The sequence below is a fragment of the Diceros bicornis genome, chromosome 1 (assembly GCF_020826845.1).
Source record: "Diceros bicornis minor isolate mBicDic1 chromosome 1, mDicBic1.mat.cur, whole genome shotgun sequence".
Lineage (NCBI taxonomy): Eukaryota > Metazoa > Chordata > Mammalia > Perissodactyla > Rhinocerotidae > Diceros > Diceros bicornis.
Window position 1 is genome coordinate 86,296,882 of NC_080740.1, and position 16,806 is coordinate 86,313,687.

General features: G+C 46.1%; 1 protein-coding gene across 1 annotated transcript in view; it reads right to left on the reverse strand.

Moving 5' to 3' along the window:
- SH3PXD2B (SH3 and PX domains 2B) overlaps nt 1-16,806 on the reverse strand; it is a 100,235-nt gene that overhangs the window by 34,054 nt on the left and 49,375 nt on the right. The window contains exons 4-5 of the mRNA XM_058546042.1: nt 16,042-16,118; nt 4,725-4,816 (exon numbers count right to left, since the gene is read on the reverse strand). Coding sequence (XP_058402025.1) covers nt 4,725-4,816; nt 16,042-16,118 — 169 coding nt within the window. The remainder of the gene's footprint in view (nt 1-4,724; nt 4,817-16,041; nt 16,119-16,806) is intronic.

Below are 16,806 nucleotides of genomic sequence, written 5' to 3' on the forward strand. Positions count from 1 at the left end.
CACAGCGGCTGCACCATTGTACATTCTCGCCAGCAATGTATGAAGGTTCCAATTTCTCCACATCCTCATCAACACTTGTTGCTATCTCTCTTTCTGATTCTAGCCATCCTGGTGGGCGGGAAGTGGTATCTCACTGTGGTTTGGATTTGCATTTCCTGATGACTAATGATGCTGAGCATCTTTTCCTTCCTTTTTTTTGGCTGAGGAAGATTAGCCCTGAGCTAACATCTGCGCCAACCTTCCTTTATTTTTTTTGTATGTGGGTCGCTGCCCCAGCATGGCCGCTGCCAAGTGGTGTAGGTCTGCGCCCGTGAACTGAACTTGGGCTGCTGAAGTGCAGCATGCCGTACTTAACCACTAGACTATGGGGCCGGCCCCCTGAGCATCATTCCATGTGCTTATTGGCCATGTGTGTATCTTCTTTGGAGAAATGTCTATTCAGTGTCTGATGCTAAAGTCTGGGTTATTAACCACCGCGTAATACTGCTTTCAGTGTAATCTCGGGAGAGGGTGAGGGAGCTAAGACCACCCCTGGAGCCTGCGTTGTGCTCCTGTGCGTCTGGGAGGAGCAGCAGGCCCTGGCCCCAGTGCTGGACTGGGCTGCTCGGTCGTGACGTCCTCTGGCCAGGCGTAACCCAGTGAGGCCACACTTCACTGCCGCTGTGCAGGGGACGGAGTGGGTAACAGTGGAATATCCTGGCTCGCATTTACTGGCACTCACTGTGTACAGGGTCCTGGTCAGAGTGCTGTACCTGCCCTGACCCAGTGAATCCTCACAACGGCCCCTGAGGGTCACCCCATTTTGCAGTGGAGACACTGAGGCCCAGAGAGGTAAAGAACCTCGCCCAGGATCGGGACCTGGGAGGTCCGGCTGGAGCCCACTCTCCTGACCACACCCTGGACCGTCCTGTGGGTGAAGCTCCTCTCCTAGCTGCTTCCACGTGAAGTACCATCTCCCCAGCTGCCATCCAGGCCTGCGACCCGAGCACAGCCAGGCTACCTGAAGTCCCGGCTCCTGCCCCACCACGCACCCTGCTAGCTGTCCCGCTGTCCTAGCTGGAGCAGAGCGTTAGGGGCAGCAGGTGGCTCTCGGGTTAAGCCGCAGCAGCATGTGTGGGCTTAAGCAGGCAAGTTATCTTCTCCAGGTGACACGCTTGGGGTGGTCCCAAGTTTCCCAAGCATGGCAGCAAAAACCTTCTTCTAACAGCACTATTTAGAACCCACCATTTCTCTCCAAGAAACTGCTGGGCAAGACCCTAGCTTCCATCTCAAGCCCTTAATGGGGCGTGAGCTTCACGATCAAGGAACCTATTCTACTGAGCAGTCAACCTCGATGTCCAGTATGCCTAAACCAACAACCAAGGCCCAGCTGAGACTGCCTGCCGTGGCCCCAGAGCTGCCCCTCGGGCCCTCGGCACCTGCTCACCTTCCTTCCTTCCCCTTCAAAGCCTGGCTTAAAAGCTAGGAAGGCATCACTAGGTAAGCACCTGCTATGTGTCAGACACGATCCCGTGTGAGCAGGATGGTGCTTACTCCTCACAACCAAGATGTGCGCAAGGTTAGCTGTGCCCGCTTTACTGATGAGGAAACAGAAGCTCAGACAAGTCAAGTCACTTGTCCAAGGTCACACAGCGGGGAAGGGACAAAGAGAGTGGAACATTCCCCTTCCTTCTAGGAAGCTTCTTGGGACCAGATACCTACCCCAGTAGGATGCTGGTCAGCTTATCTCAGCTGTTACTTTGTACTTTCTTTGGTACCCTCTAGGCTGTGTTTTGTATTTTTAGTGGATGTTCTATTTGTGTGTGTGTACCCACACATGTATCCACGTATTCGTGGAGCCTTTCCCACCAGTGTAGCAGCCTCCTAGGGGCAGGAGCTATTTTTCTCTTATACTCTTCCTGAGGAAGAATGGCCAGTGATCATTAAACACTACAGGGTGTGGTCTGTTTTTTTTTTTTTTTTAATGAATGGAGCAATAAAATATAGCTTGTCAAAAGGTTCTAACTTCAGAAAAAAAATTTTAGATTCTCACCACATGCCATACATCAAAATGAATTCTATTTTAATGAATTCTGATTTAATGAGTAAATATTAAAAGAAAAGAAAACCTAAACCACAAATGAACTAGAAAAAAATTAAAGTAACTATCTTGAGTCTGAATGGTGACTGCCCTTTGTAGCCTAAATGCAATGGGAGAAGTCACAACTGAAAAATAGTTACTAGATTTGGCTTTGCAAAAACATAAAGCTTACGTACATCAGAAAATCCAGAAACAAAATATAAATGCACAATAAAAGGCACAAATATTTACCACAAATACGACAAGGGCTAATCTCCTTCATATTTAAAGAGCCTACACAAATTAGTAATAAAAACAGTAAAACCAACAGAAAAGTGAGCAAAGATATATTTCCCTTCCAACTATGATTAGTCTAGAATCAAGAGCCTTTTTCTCTATAACTTTAATGCCAACCAGCTTGACTCTTTTCTAGCTCAAGAAATGCCCACCAGCCTTCCAGCCCCAGAAGGCAGAGACTGGGCGTGTTTTCCTCTGGCCTTCAGCGTGGGTGGCAGCTGCGGGAAATGTTCGGGGAATGAAGGCACTTGAATGAGCTGACCCTGTCTTTGCTGGTTTTTGCCAGAGACGCGGGGGAGGGGAGAGCCATCTGGAAGGCCTGGGAGGAAAGACTCTGGTCTTCCCTTCCCATAGGAGAACAAACATCTCCACGTGGTACCCTCTCCTTCCAGAGACTCACACAAATTAAACAGATCAGTGAGCTTCTCTGTTACTGTCTCGTGAAAGACTGCAAACCCAAGCATCTCTGCCCCGACAGTCAAGGGGCTGTGAAAGCTGGTTGTGTATCTTCTGTGTGCCAGGCTCTGTGCTAAGCCCTTCACACACATTATATATCCAAACCTCACCATGACCCTGCCAAGTAGGTATTACCATTACTCCCATTTAAGAAGTGAGGAAACGGATGCTCCTTAAAAGTATCAGAATAAAACTCTAACTCCAGGAAACTAGGGAAAAGGTCTCTCCTTTGAATTATTAGACACACCACGCTCAATACCTGTGTGCTGAACAGACGCACAGTGCTGGCACTCCTGGCTGGGAGTAGCACCAGGCCTAGAACTCTCGGTCCTATGCTCTTTCTACGAGCCCAAGCCAGCCAGCAGGTGGGGAAGTCCTGCCACGGCCACCAGAGAGTGTGACACAGTCACTACACAGCCTCGCCAACATCCCAGCTCCTCTCGAGGGCTGGCTCCCACCTCGTACCCCCGAGAATCCCTCCTTCCTGAACGAAGATGCCCAGGCTCTTCTCAGTCACAGCGGGCTGCCCCTGGCCTGGCTCTCTCCCATCTGTGTCGATACGCTGGTCAAAACTCTCTGATGCTTTCCCCTTACAGGTCTATTCAAAAAATAAGTGTTCTGACTTCAACAGATTTATTTCCACAAAGTAACGTGAGCCCTTCTAGCTCAGCATATGCAAAGTGCTTAGCACACTGTAACTGTAACAAACGTAAGCCTGGGTTTTATGACTGCTGTTTGGGGGAATAGGTTAAGGTCAGAGCTAAGACTTAGACTTCTCCCGTAACAGAGCCTGGCTGGCACTTCTCAGCCCTTCCTGACGGGGCCCAAATGGACCCTAAACCCTGCCAGCTCTTGGTCCCGTGACCCCAGGACAGCCCCAGCACTGGTGGGCTGGTATCCTCCCCCACCGCAATTTCTCCATTAGCTAGACCCCTTCTTTCTGCAGACAAATATGATGCCTTTCCCCAAAGGCTTTTCTAAAAGCCCCGTGTACGTATGTCAGTGTTTCACGCTGGCAGGGCATCTGGGGCATCAACTCTTGGTGTGTGAAGGCCGGCAGGCAGGTGGTGTTGGGATTCTGTGGGATGTGCATGGGCGGCTGGGGATATGCACTGACAGGCGTCTGGGAGAGGGGCCTGTCTTCTGCAGGGATAAGACAGGGGAGCCGGGGCTGCCAGTGACATTCCGGACAGCTTTGGAGCCCACTGACCGGGGTCAAATCCTGGCCCTGTCACTCCCTAGTGATGGGACCTCGAGCAGGTCTCGGTCACTCATTCATTCAGACCCCTAATAGTCCTGAGCACATCTCCCCTCATGGACGAGGCGCTGAGATGAGTCTACTGCACAGGCCCTGCCTTGTGGGCTCATAGTCTCAGTTCCAACAAGCTCGGACAAGCGCCACGGGTAAGTGCAGTGTGTTCGGGAATCCTAGGAGTGACACTCGGCCAGCTCCCTTCCCCTGTACAACTCCACTATCGTTACCCACTGACAGAGACCGGAGGGCTACACGAAGCGAGGCCCGGCAGGGGCTCAGTCAGTGGGATCCAGTTTCTTTTTTTCTTTCTTTTTTTTTTTTGTGAGGAAGACCGGCCCTGAGCTAACATCTATTGCCAGTCCTCCTCCTTTTTCTCCCGAAAGCCCCAGTAGATAGTTGTATGTCATAGCTGCACATCATTGCTGTATGTGGGACGCAGCCTCAGCACGGCCAGAGAAGCCGTGCGTCGGTGCACGCCCGGGATCTGAACCCGGGCCGCCAGTAGCGGAGCACGTGCACTTAACCGCTAAGCCATGGGGCCGGCCCCCTCCAGTTTCATTTTTACTTGCCTTTCCTCCAATTCCCCCTGGGGCCGGCTGGCCCGGCAGGAGGGAGGCTGCGAGGGCACGCTCTGGGGAGGTCCACAAACCGACTTACTCTTTGGGGGGATTCAGGTCCTCAGGTCTCGTCTCGAAGAACTGCAGCACCTCATCACACTGAGAGATGTAGGGAGGCAGCTGGATCAAGGCCTGGAGAAGAGACACAGAAAGGATAGAGTCAAGAACGCCCTCAGCCAGGAGTTCTCGGACTTGGGCCAGCATCAGAACCACCCGGGGTGTTAAAACTCGACTGCTGTGCCCCTGGCCGGAGGTTCTGATTCAGTGGGTCTGGGTGGGGCCTGAGAATGTGCGTTTCTAGCAAGTTCCTTGGTGACACTGCTGCTGCTGGTTTGGGGAACACACACACACACACACACACACACACACACAGAGCGTATGTATACACACATATATATTACAGGCATATTTGGACAAATAACATGTACGTATTTAGACAAAACAATCAAGTGTGAACTTCATGCCCTGTCATTATTCCTCTATGACATCGTCCACACTGGATCTTGGGTGTCCGCTGTAAGAGGTATCACATTTTATTCAACGCGCTGCTTACCAGTGGACGTTTAGGTTGTTGTCAACATGCCTGCACCTCTGTCCTGACTCACAGATCTGACGTGTTAAAGGGAAGGGACTGTTCTATGATGTGGGTAGAGGTTGGAAGTTCCCAGACTGAGGAGGGGTTGAGACATCTGGTATGTTAATTTGCCATCCCAGCACATCAGTTCAAGGACCCTAAAGTGTCTCTGCCAACGGGCTGGACAAGGAAGTGGATGGAGGGCACGAAGTGGGACCAGGCATCTGTTGTGCGGGCTTATCTACCAACAGGTACTCATCCAGTCATTCAAGGGACATTCTCTTTGTGACAAGAACTGCACTGGTTTCTGTGCCAAATATGAGAGAAGTATAGGGTACACCCCGATTATGAAAGGATTTGCAACTAAGACACGGCTCCACAATGCATCAACAGCTCAGTTTAACAAATATTTACTTAAGCCCCCTCTGGCCCAGGTCCCGAGGACGCAGACCTGAGTGCAGCAGAGTTGTTTCATGCATGCACGATATTACAAACTTCTGTGCAGGGAGAGTGCCTGTGCGTGTGCACGAATTTTAACAGCACAGACAATCCTGCCAGCCATCTCACCACACCAGCACATGCTCGGGAGTGAGGCGGGACTCTGCTCTCTCCGCAGAGGCTTCAGTTCCCTGGCGCCTCTCGTGCCTTCTTGCCGTGCTAAGTGTGAGTCTGGAGTGGAAAAGACGTGTCTTGTACTTTCTAAATAATAAGCCTCTAAAAGCTCAGCATCCTCTAACTCCCCTGCTACTGGGCTGTGGTGGCCCAGTGGAGAGACGGATGGGGTCTCCAATGTGGCACCTTCTACAGGGATTCAGGGGTATTTTGACCCTACGTGATTTATGTTTCTGATTTTTAAAAAGTTTTAATTGTAGTAAAATACACACAACAAAATTTACCATCTTGACCCTTTTTTAAGTGTACAGTTCAGTGGCATTAAGTACATTCACACTGTTGTGCGACTATCACCACCATCTACCCACAGAACTCCCTTCATCCTGCAAACTGAAACTGTCTCCATTAAACACCAACCCCTCATTCCTCCTCCCCCTAGCTCCTGGCAACCCCCATTCTACTTTCTAGTCTCTATGAGTTTGACTCCTCTAGGTACCTCATATATGTGGAATCATACAGTATCTGTCTTTTTGTGACTGGCTGCTTTCACTTAGCATAATGTCCTCAAGGTTCATCAACGTGGCAGCATTTCCTTCTTTTTCAAGGCTGAATAATATTCCATTGTATGTATATACCACATTTTGTTTATTGGTTCACCCATCGATGGTCACTTGAATTGTGGACTCTACATGGTCTTTGAGTCAGGCTCTGACTTTAAGCCAAACCCAGGTGCCACCTGCCCCAGACCCAGAGTGGAAGACCACCTGTGAGGTGGGTGGACATGATTTAGTAAGGTGCCTCCCTGGTCACGGTCCATTCTCTGTTCTTCTGGGGTGAAGGATGCTGACCTTAAGGGCCTGACATTTGTGGCTCACTGATTTTTTTATTAGCCTTGAAGTAGCTCCTGCTCTGCAGCAAATCCCCAGGGACTGACCTTTCCCAGGCCGGAGGCAGAGAGCCTGAGAGAGAGCAGGCACTCCCCCAGCCCCTCTCGGTCTCTGAGCCCCTTCTCTTTCTGGTTTGGAGTAGCGAGTATTCATCCTCCTGCCCTGGACAAGCTCTGTCCTGGGGGCCCCGTGGGCCTCTCGTCTGCCTGCAGCTCTTGCAGTTGGAACCACAAAATGAAGGAGCAGATTAGATGCTGGACCGCGGCGTGTCCTGGCTGCTTGCGGGCAGCTGTTCTGCAGCTCGCCCCAGACTGCAATAGCAACATTCCCCTATGTTGGCTCAGCACTCGATGGCTCCTGAAATGTGCTGGTCTGTGTCACTTCAGACACCCTGGGAGGGCTGGCCCATTTTAGAGATGGGGAAATGGAGGCTCTGGTGGAGCGACTAGGACTGAGAGCCCAGCACTGGCCAACTCCAGCTCCTCCACCCCAAGTCCAGAGGGCAGGGGTACACGGCTGTTCCTCCTGCACCTTCCCTACACGCCCAGACAGTGCTGGGGAGACCCTGATGCCTGGGGAAAAGCATTTGCTGGATAAACGACATGAGAAAGAGACCTGGACGTGGCCATGTGGCCCTGTCTGGGGAGAGCTGGGTGGGCTGAGGTGGCCGTGGTCTCTGTCTAGAGGGGCCCTCGCAGGGTGCTCCTTGCTGAAATGGGCAGAGGCCTCGAATGGACCAGCAAGGGAGGTGACAACGCGGCCCTCGGAAACCTCCCTGCAAGGCCAAGTTCTCTTTCTGTTTTGAGTAATTCCTAGGAAGTAACAGCCAAACCAAACCCCCAAACCGTAAAATAACGCCAAGTTACTAACAAAAGGCAGCACTGAATGCTTTCATCTTTGTCCCTTCCACTCTGTAAGGACAGGCTGGCAGTAAAAATGTGACCTGGGGCAGAGAAATAAACCGCTTCTGAAATACTCTGGAATGGTCTTGTGTTGGTCAGTAACGACAAAGAACTACAGTCCCAGGAAAACTCGGTTCTGCCCTGGAAGGAATCCCAGCCTTTGGGACAGATGCGGTTGGTGGAAGCAGGGCCGAGAGGAGAGGGGAAGGAGAGCAGGTCCTGCTTGCTCAGGGTGATGACAAAACGTCAAACAGTTTCAGCTCCCGATTTTGGCTCTGTCACTTCCCACCTGTGTGACTCTGGCCAAGTCCCATCACCTCTTCGAGCCTCAGTATGCTCACCAGTAAAATGGAAAAAACTAACACCCACCCTGGAGGGCTGTGCCACAGAATAAGTGAGGAAGTGGCGGTAGGGTTTCCATCCGTACTAGCTGCTTGATAAACATACGTTAACCCTTTGGCTGTCTCCACCGTACCAACTGTAACAGTGAGATGGTTCCTGAGCCAGCACGATGGTAATGTTAAATAACAATGCCTTGGCTAGGGAGAAAGTTCGTGTTTCCTCAGTTCTTTTTTAATCCTCTTTAACTTCAAAAAGAAGGCTCCAGAGGGTTAACAGTTCTATGTTTTCGAAATTTTATTTTATTGTAGTAAGAACACTTAACATAAGACCTACCCTCTCAACGAATTCTTAAGTGCACAACACGGTCCTGTTGGCTGTTGTACAGCAGATCGCTAGAGCTTATTCATCTTGCTTGACTGAAACTACGCCTGTTGATCAGTAACTCCCCATTTTTCCGTAGCCCCAGCCCCCAGCAACCACCATTTCACTCTTTAATTCTGTGAATTGGGCTGTTTTAGCTACTCCATGTAAGTGGAATCAGGATTTTATCTTTCTGTGACTGGTCTACTTTACTCAGCACAGCAGTTTTCCCGTTCATCCACACGGTCGCATATGGCAGGGCTGCCTTGTTTAAAGGCTGAAGAGTATTCCACTCTATGCAGAAACCACATTTAGAGTGTTTCCACATCTTGGCTATTGTGAATTGTGCTACAATGAACATGGAAGTGCTAATATCAATTCCAGATCCTGATTTCAATTCCTTTGGATCAATACCCATGCTGGACCATATGGTAGTTCTATTTCTCACTTTCTGAGGAACATCCATACTGTTTTTCATGGCGGCCGCATTTTGCATTCCTACCAGTAGTGTACAAGGGTTTCAATTTCTCCATATCCTCACCAATACTTGCTCTCTCTCTCTCTTTTTTTGATAATAGCTACCCTGACAGGTATCCCACTGTGGTTTGGATTTGCATTTCCCTCATGATTAGTAACATTGAGCATCTTTTCATATACCTGTTGGTCATTTGTATATTTTCTTTGGAGAAATATCTATTCAAATTGTTAGGCCATTTTTCAATTGGGTTTTAGCTTTTTTTGCTATTGAGATGCATGAGTTCCTAAGATATCTTGGAAATTAACCCCTCAGATATATGATTTGCAAATATTTTCTCCCATTTTGTAGGGTGCCTTTTCACTCTGCTGATTATTTCCTTTGCTGTGAAGAAGCTTGTTAGTTTGATGTAGTCCCACTCATTTATTTTTGTTTTTGTTGCCTGTGCTTTTGGTGTCATATCCATGAAATCATTGCCAAGAGCCCTGAAATAAATCCACACATACGGTCATCTGATCTTCGCCAGAGGTGCCAAGACACACGACAGGGAAAGGACAGTTGCCTCAACAAATGGTGCTGGGAAAACTGTATATCCACGTGCAAAAGAATGAAATTGGGCCCTTATCTTACACCACCCACAAAAAATCAACTCAAAATGGATTAAAGCTAAACATAAGACCCGAAACTACAAAATTCCTAGAAGAAAACACTTCTCTTACTTGTCTCCCTAGAGCAGAACTGGGCTCTGCAGAGCCCCGAGTAGGCAGGCAACAGCAGCTGGCTAGATTGAAAAACATTTTTTGTTGCTGTTGTTTCATTGTTTCCATTTTTACTTTTATGGCATGTGATACCATTTTTATATTATGGTTGTGATATAAAATTTCCTCTAAAATATATATTTTTTAAGAAGTTAAAAAGCGAGTTAATTTAAAGAAAAATATTAATAATAATACAGGTGGTAGTATACCATAAAAATCTTGGAGGGAAGTCTCAAGTGACTGGAGTCTGGTAAACACTGCTGTTATATTGCCTATAGTTTACTGTAAAATACTACGGCATGGGCCTGCACACTCACAAGTGTGTGTGTGTGTGTGTGTGTGTGTGTGTGACTGAAGCTACACCCTAATGATGGTCAGTTAACATGCGAAGTACCCTCATCTGGAATGGGTGCTTTAGCAAGTAAAAGACTCTAGTCACAAGCCCTCACTTCAGAAAAGGCTACTTCATACTTCAGGGCTTCAGTTACCTTCACTTCTGACCAACACCACAGCTTTTATTCACTAGCCTAACAGCTGTTAGAAATGATTTTCTTTACTGACAAAAAGAGGGTGTTCTAGAAATATTCTCAGACACTCTGGCCCTTGAAGAAGCAGAACTCAGCGAGCCCAGCACTGTATATCCTTCAGAATGGGGCCCTGGGTCTAGGATTCCGAACCCTCTGTGTTCTGCCTCTTCTTGAGGATTTTACTGTCAGACCACAGTTGGGATTAGCTGATCCTGCCACTAGGACATGGTGGCATCTGTCTCAAGGAAACTTTCATGCAAAGTAGTGTCAGATGGACAGCTGGTGTTTCAATGAGCTTACAGAACAACTTGAGAGGCTGTTTAGGGAGCTGCTTGGTAATAAATGCTGAATGTGTGGCAGGATTTGGCTGAGTCTTGTTTTCTTTTTTTTTTTTTTAATTGTATTTATTTATTTTTCCCCCCAAAGCCCCAGTAGATAGTTGTATGTCATAGTTGCACGTCCTTCTAGTTGCTGTATGTGGGATGCAGCCTCAGCATGGCTGGAGAAGCAGTGCGTCGGTGCGTGCCCAGGCTCGAACCCGGGCCGCCAGCAGCGGAGCACACGCACTTAACCGCTAAGCCACGGGGCTGGCCCTGAGTCTTGTTTTCATTGTGTCTTTTGATGACTAGAAATTCTTAAATTTCATATACTCAAATAAATCAATCTTCTCATGGTTGGTACTTTTTGCGTCTTTAGAAATCGCTCTATACCTAGAGATTATGAAGATTTCCTATTTTTATCTTTCAAAACTTTTTATAGCATTGCCTCTTACATTTAGGTCTTTAATTTTCTTGGAAATGATTACACGTGTGGTGTGAGGTAGGGGTTATTATCTTTCTTGTTTTTTCCCATAGGGATACCCATTTACTAAGGAATCCAACCTTTCCTTAATGATCTGCAAGGCTGCCTTTGTCCAAGTGCCCAAATACACATGGGTCTGTTTCTGGATTCTCTACTTTGTTCCAGTGGTTGGTCGAACCTTGTGCCAACACCATACTATGTTAATTACTGTAGCTTTGCAATAGGTCTGGTAGAGCAGAAAGTTTCTTCCATTATAACATGTACCTGGTAGCTAGGTTTGGGGATATCTACAGCCCTCATCTATCTTTACCTATTGGACACTACCAATTTCTACTAAAATAAAGCTAATTGTGATAAATTAAATTGGCTTAAGTCAGCTCACAACGATGTCAATAGCAGATACCCAAATGTTATGTAAAAGCCTACGCAGTCCGTAAAACACTTCGCAGACTTTGTAACAAAAGGGATAGTTTCATCTCCTTCCAGGAGGACAGTCCCTTTGAAGCCTAGCCCAGGGGAATCTGGCCAACCAAAACCCCAAAATACCCACTCTGCTTCTTATAATGCATTCATAGCAGGGAGTGGTAACTTCCATGTGGCTCATATAACATAAGCAGTTTCTTTGCTATGGTTAATCCAGGCGAATTCATGACCTCTGACAATCCAAGTATCAGCCAGATGCAGGCAGCTGCTGCTATCCCTTATCGCTTCAGGATTTTAAATTTCCCTTTCCCAAATCCAACGTCCAAGGGCTTGTGAAGCCCAGCGTGTGAGGAAAGTGTGGCTCTGGAGAGAAGTTGGGTGGGCTGGGAAGAAGCAGGATAGCATAATTTGGGCTGAGGGAAAACAGTTTCTGGGGAAGGTACAAGCAAGAACTTTCCAGCTGGGCAAGATGACCCCAAGGGTCTTGCCAATAGGGTCTGGACAAAGGAATTTCAGGCTCCAGAGGTTTGGAAAGGGACAAAGAGGAGAAGATCTGCAGTTTCCTCTGAGAGCTGGGAGGCAGCAGTGATGTCTCTGCCTGCCTGACTGTCTCCGCCCCTTTTAAGGATGTCGACAGGAAAGAGGAGTCTGAGTTTATCTGTCTCTATGAAATACACGCTTGAATATTCTGACCTCTTGAATTTTCACTTTCTTAGAGAGGCCACAAGTGTTCTGTGAGTGCCGAGGCCTAAAAGGCCTGGGTTTAACTCTCCAATCCTCCAACACTGTTACTGTGAGCAACTTGGTTGGGCCTCCATTTCCTCATCTACACAATGGGAACAACAGAACCTACTTCTCAAGGTTCCTGGAGACATGAAATGAGGTCACGTCTGGCAAAGAGAAGACGTTCGGTCAGGAACGACTGTCCCCCCTGCCATGACGCCTCCTGCCAAGACAGGGGTCATCTATCCCCACACTGGCCCCCTTAAACTTTTTTACAGATTTGTTGAAGTATAATTTACATACCATAAAATCCACCCATTGTAAGTACACAATTCAATGATATTTAGCAAATTATAGAGTTGGGCAACCATCACCACAATCTAGTTTTAGAACTTTTCCATCACCTCAAAAATTTCCCCCAACCTAATCTGCAGTCGATCTCCACTTCCACTGCCCCCAGGCCCAGGAAACCACTGACGTGCTTTCTGTCTCCATAAATTTGCCTTTTCTGCACATTTCATATACATGGAATCATACAGTATGTAGTCTTTTGCATCTGGCTTCTTTCACTTGGCATCATATTTCTGGGATTCATCCATGTTACAGCATTTATCAATATTTCACTGCATTTTATTGTCGAATAATATTTTACTGTATGGATATTCCACATTTTCTTTATCTATTCACCAGACGATAGATATATGGATTGCTTCCAATTTTGGGCTATTATGAATTACTGTTGCTATGAACATTTGCATCCAAGTCTTTGTGTGGACATAAGTTTTCAATTCTCTTGAGTATATACCTAAAAGCGGTCATATGGTAAATTTAACTTTTTAAGAAACTGCCAAACTGTTTTCCAAAGTGGCTTCCCGTCATACATCCCACCAGAATGAGGGCTCCAGTTTCTCCACATCCTCACCAACTCTTGGTCTTGTCTGTCGTGTTGATTATAGCTAGTCTAGTGGCTATGTAGGTATCTCATCATGGTTTTATTTTGCATTGCCCTAATGATTAATGATGTTGAACACATTTTCATGTGCTTATTAACCATCATATGTCTTCTTGGGTGAAATTTCCATTCAAATCTTTTGTCTGTTTTTAAACTGGGTTGTCTTTTTATTATTGAGTTGTCAGAGTTCTTTATATAGTCTCAATACAAGACCCTTATCAGATATATGATTTACAACTTTTTTCTCCTAATTTGTGGTATGTCTTTTCATTTTCTTCACGGTTCTTTTGAAGTTCATAAGTTTGTAAGTCTAATAAAGTCCAATTCATCAATTTTTCTTTTTTGGCGTCGTACCTAAGAACTCTGTCTAAACCAAGGTCACGAAGATTTTCTCCTATGTTTTCTTCTACAAGTTTTATAGTTTTAGCTCTTATGTTTAGGTCCATGATCCATTTAGAGTTGATTTTTTGTGCATGGTGTGAGGTAAGGGTCCAACTTAATTTTTTTTTTTTTTTGACATATGGCTGTTCTATTATCCCACAGTATTTGTTAAAAAAATTATCCTTTTCCTATCGAATTTCTTGGCACCTTTCTTTGTTTTCTTTTTTCTTATTGTGAAATTTTTGTTGTACGTTATTGTTTATCAGTCACCATATAAGTGCATCCCTCCACCCCTTGTGCCCACCCCCCACCCCCCTAGCCCCTGGTAACCACCAAACAGTTCTATCTGTGCGTGTGTTGGTTTATCTTTCACATATGAGTGAAATCATGCCCTGTTTGTCTTTCTCTTTCTGGCTTATTTCACTTAATACCCTCCAGGTCCATAATTGTTGTTGCAAATGGGACGATTTTGTCTTTTTTTATGGCTGAGTAGTATTCCATGGTATATATATACCACATCTTCTTTATCCAATCATCAGTCGAGGGACACTTGGGTTGCTTCCATGTCTTGGCTATAGTGAATAATGCTGCAATGAACATAGGGGTGCATAAGCCTCTTTGGATTGTTGATTTCAGGTTTTTTGGGTAGATACCCAGTAGTGGGATAGCTGGATCATAAGGTATTTCTATTTTTAATTTTTTGAGGACTCTCCATACTGTTTTCCATAGAGGCTGCACCAGTTTGCATTCCCACCAGCAATGGATTAGGGTTCCCGTTTCTCCACAGCCTCTCCAGCATTTGTTGCTTTTTGTCTTGGTGATTATAGCCATTCTAACAGGTGTAAGGTGATATCTTAGTGTGGTTTTGATTTGCATTTTCTTGGCACCTTTCTTGAAAATCAGTTGACTATAATTTTATAAGAGTTTATTTCTAGATTCTCAATTCTGTCCCATTGATCCATCTTCCTATCCTCATGGCAGTACTACACTGTCTTGATTACTGTAGCTTTGTAGGAAGTTTTGAAAATAGGTAATACAAGCCCTCCAATTTTGTTCTTTTTCAAAATTGTTTTGGCTATTTTGGATCCCCTGCATTTCTCCATACACTTTAAGATCAGCTCGTTAATTTCTACAACCCCTACTAGGATTTTGAAGAGATTATATTGAATCTGCAGATCACTTGGGGGAGAACTGCCATGTTAACACTATTGAGTCTTCTAATCTATGAGTATGGAATGTCTCTCCATTAATTTAAAGCTTCTTTAATTTCTTTCAGCAATGTATTGTAGTTTCAGTGTACAAACCTTATACTTCTTTTGTGAAATTTATTCCTAAGTACTTTGTTCTTTTTGATGCTATTGTCAGTGGAATTATTTTCTTAATTTCATTTTTGAGTTGTTCATTACTCAATGCGTGTAGAAACACAATTGATTTTTGTATACTGATCTTGTATCCTATGATCTTACTAAACTCATTTATCAGTTCCAGTAGGTTTTCTGTGGATCCTTTATGATTTTCTATAAGAGCATCACGTCATCTATGAATCTAGGCAGTTTTACTTCTTCCTTTCCAACCTGTACACATTCTATTTCTTCTTCTTGCCTGCTTACATCGGCTAGAACCTCCAGTAAAATGGAGAACAAAAGTGGTAAGAGCAAATATACTTGCTTTGTTCCTGATCTTAGTGGGAGAGAGCATTTGCTGCTCCATTTTCAAGGCATTTCTTGCTATTCCCACCCTTCTCGCATCAGAAGTGCTAGTGATTTTAAGTTAGAGAAATAAATACTAAAGATAAAGGAAGCTAAACAAAAGAAAAATATGCTTCTTTCCTGACCACAGCCCCAAATCAAATGATATGTAACCAAAAGGCAGGCCCTGTGGTTTAGAACATTCAAGGGATTGGAAGCTAGCTGTGCTGCCCATCAATAGGGGTTGGCTGAATAACTTTTTGAACATTCACACACAATGGAATACTATGCAGCCATTAAAAAGTAGGGTCAATAAGGGGCCGGCCTGGTGGCATAGTGGTTGGGTTCGTGCACTCTGCTTCGGCAGCCTGAGGTTCGTGGGTTCAGATCCCAGGTGCTGAACAACACACCGCTTATCAAGCCATGCTGTGGGAGGTGTCCCACATATAAGGTAGAGGAAGATGGGCAGTTGTAGGTCCTTCTAGTTCTTCTCCATGCGCCACCGCCACAGCATGGCAACTGACAGACAGGTGGTGTGGTTCCATGACCGGGAAGTGAACCTGGGCCACTGAAGCGGTGAGAGCACTGAACTTTAACCACTAGGCCATCAGAGCTGGCTCCAAGATTTTTTAATAGCATGGGGAAATTCTTCAATTATAATATCAAAGAAAAGAGAAAAAGCAACAAAAATAATATACACGGGATGGACTCAACCTCATAAAGAGATGAATGCAGAGAGAAAAGACACAAAAGAAACATGCAGAAGCCTTCGTAATTGTTGCCTGAGTTGAGGGATCATGGGTGATGGTATTTTCTAATTTCTTTACATTTCTTTCAACTGTACTGATTTTTCGCAATAAGCATCTTGTAGCCAGAAAGGGGGAAAAAAAAAAAAAAACACCTGGAGGGAAAACACGAGACACAGGGCAGTGTTAGCATCTCTCAGACTTACCTTACAGTATTCATCAATTGGTATCAGGCGTTTGACGGCCACGTCCCGGATGTGGCTTCGTCGGAAGAGAATTTTGCCTGCAGAAGAGGAGAGCGCACACAGCGTTGTAAGGGAGCAGTGACGAGTTCTCAGCAATCTGGGAGGATGTGGATGTGAATGTCTTTGGTAGGTCTGAGTAGTACCCAAATTCCTGGCTGCCATCAACATCCTCTGCTGGATGTCCAGAGGGCCTGGAGGACCCCATGTGTGGCCCTCCAAAGCCCTGTTCACAGCTCTAGTGCAAGAGCTTGAGGGAGTGGGACCCAGGGGATGAGTTCTGGTGAGATAAGAGAGGTTGGAACCAGTCCACAGAAGGAAGGGGCTCCTACCAATGAAGAAGGAAGGTTAGACCTCCTGGTCTAAGGTCCCTCGCCCAACTCTAGGATCCTCAGACTGGGTGAGCAGTATAGTCCACACTCAGATACGCCCTAACTGAACAGTTCAGTCTCCTTTCCTCCTCCTCCCTCATATACTTTCTGCTCTAGTCTTACGTTCCCCAAACAGTCAGCCCATGTTCTTGCATGATCTGTGCCTTCTCCTCTGTCTGGAACGCCCTCCCCAGAGGGCACCTCATCCACCATCCCTGTTGGGAAACTTGTACCCACTTTAAACGGTTAAGAGTTCCTGTCTCTTTCTGACTGCACATATCACATTATCGATTTACACGTCTTCTTCTTTCCTACTAGTCACGGGGCTCTGCGCAAACAGGGATTGGCCGGGCCTTAG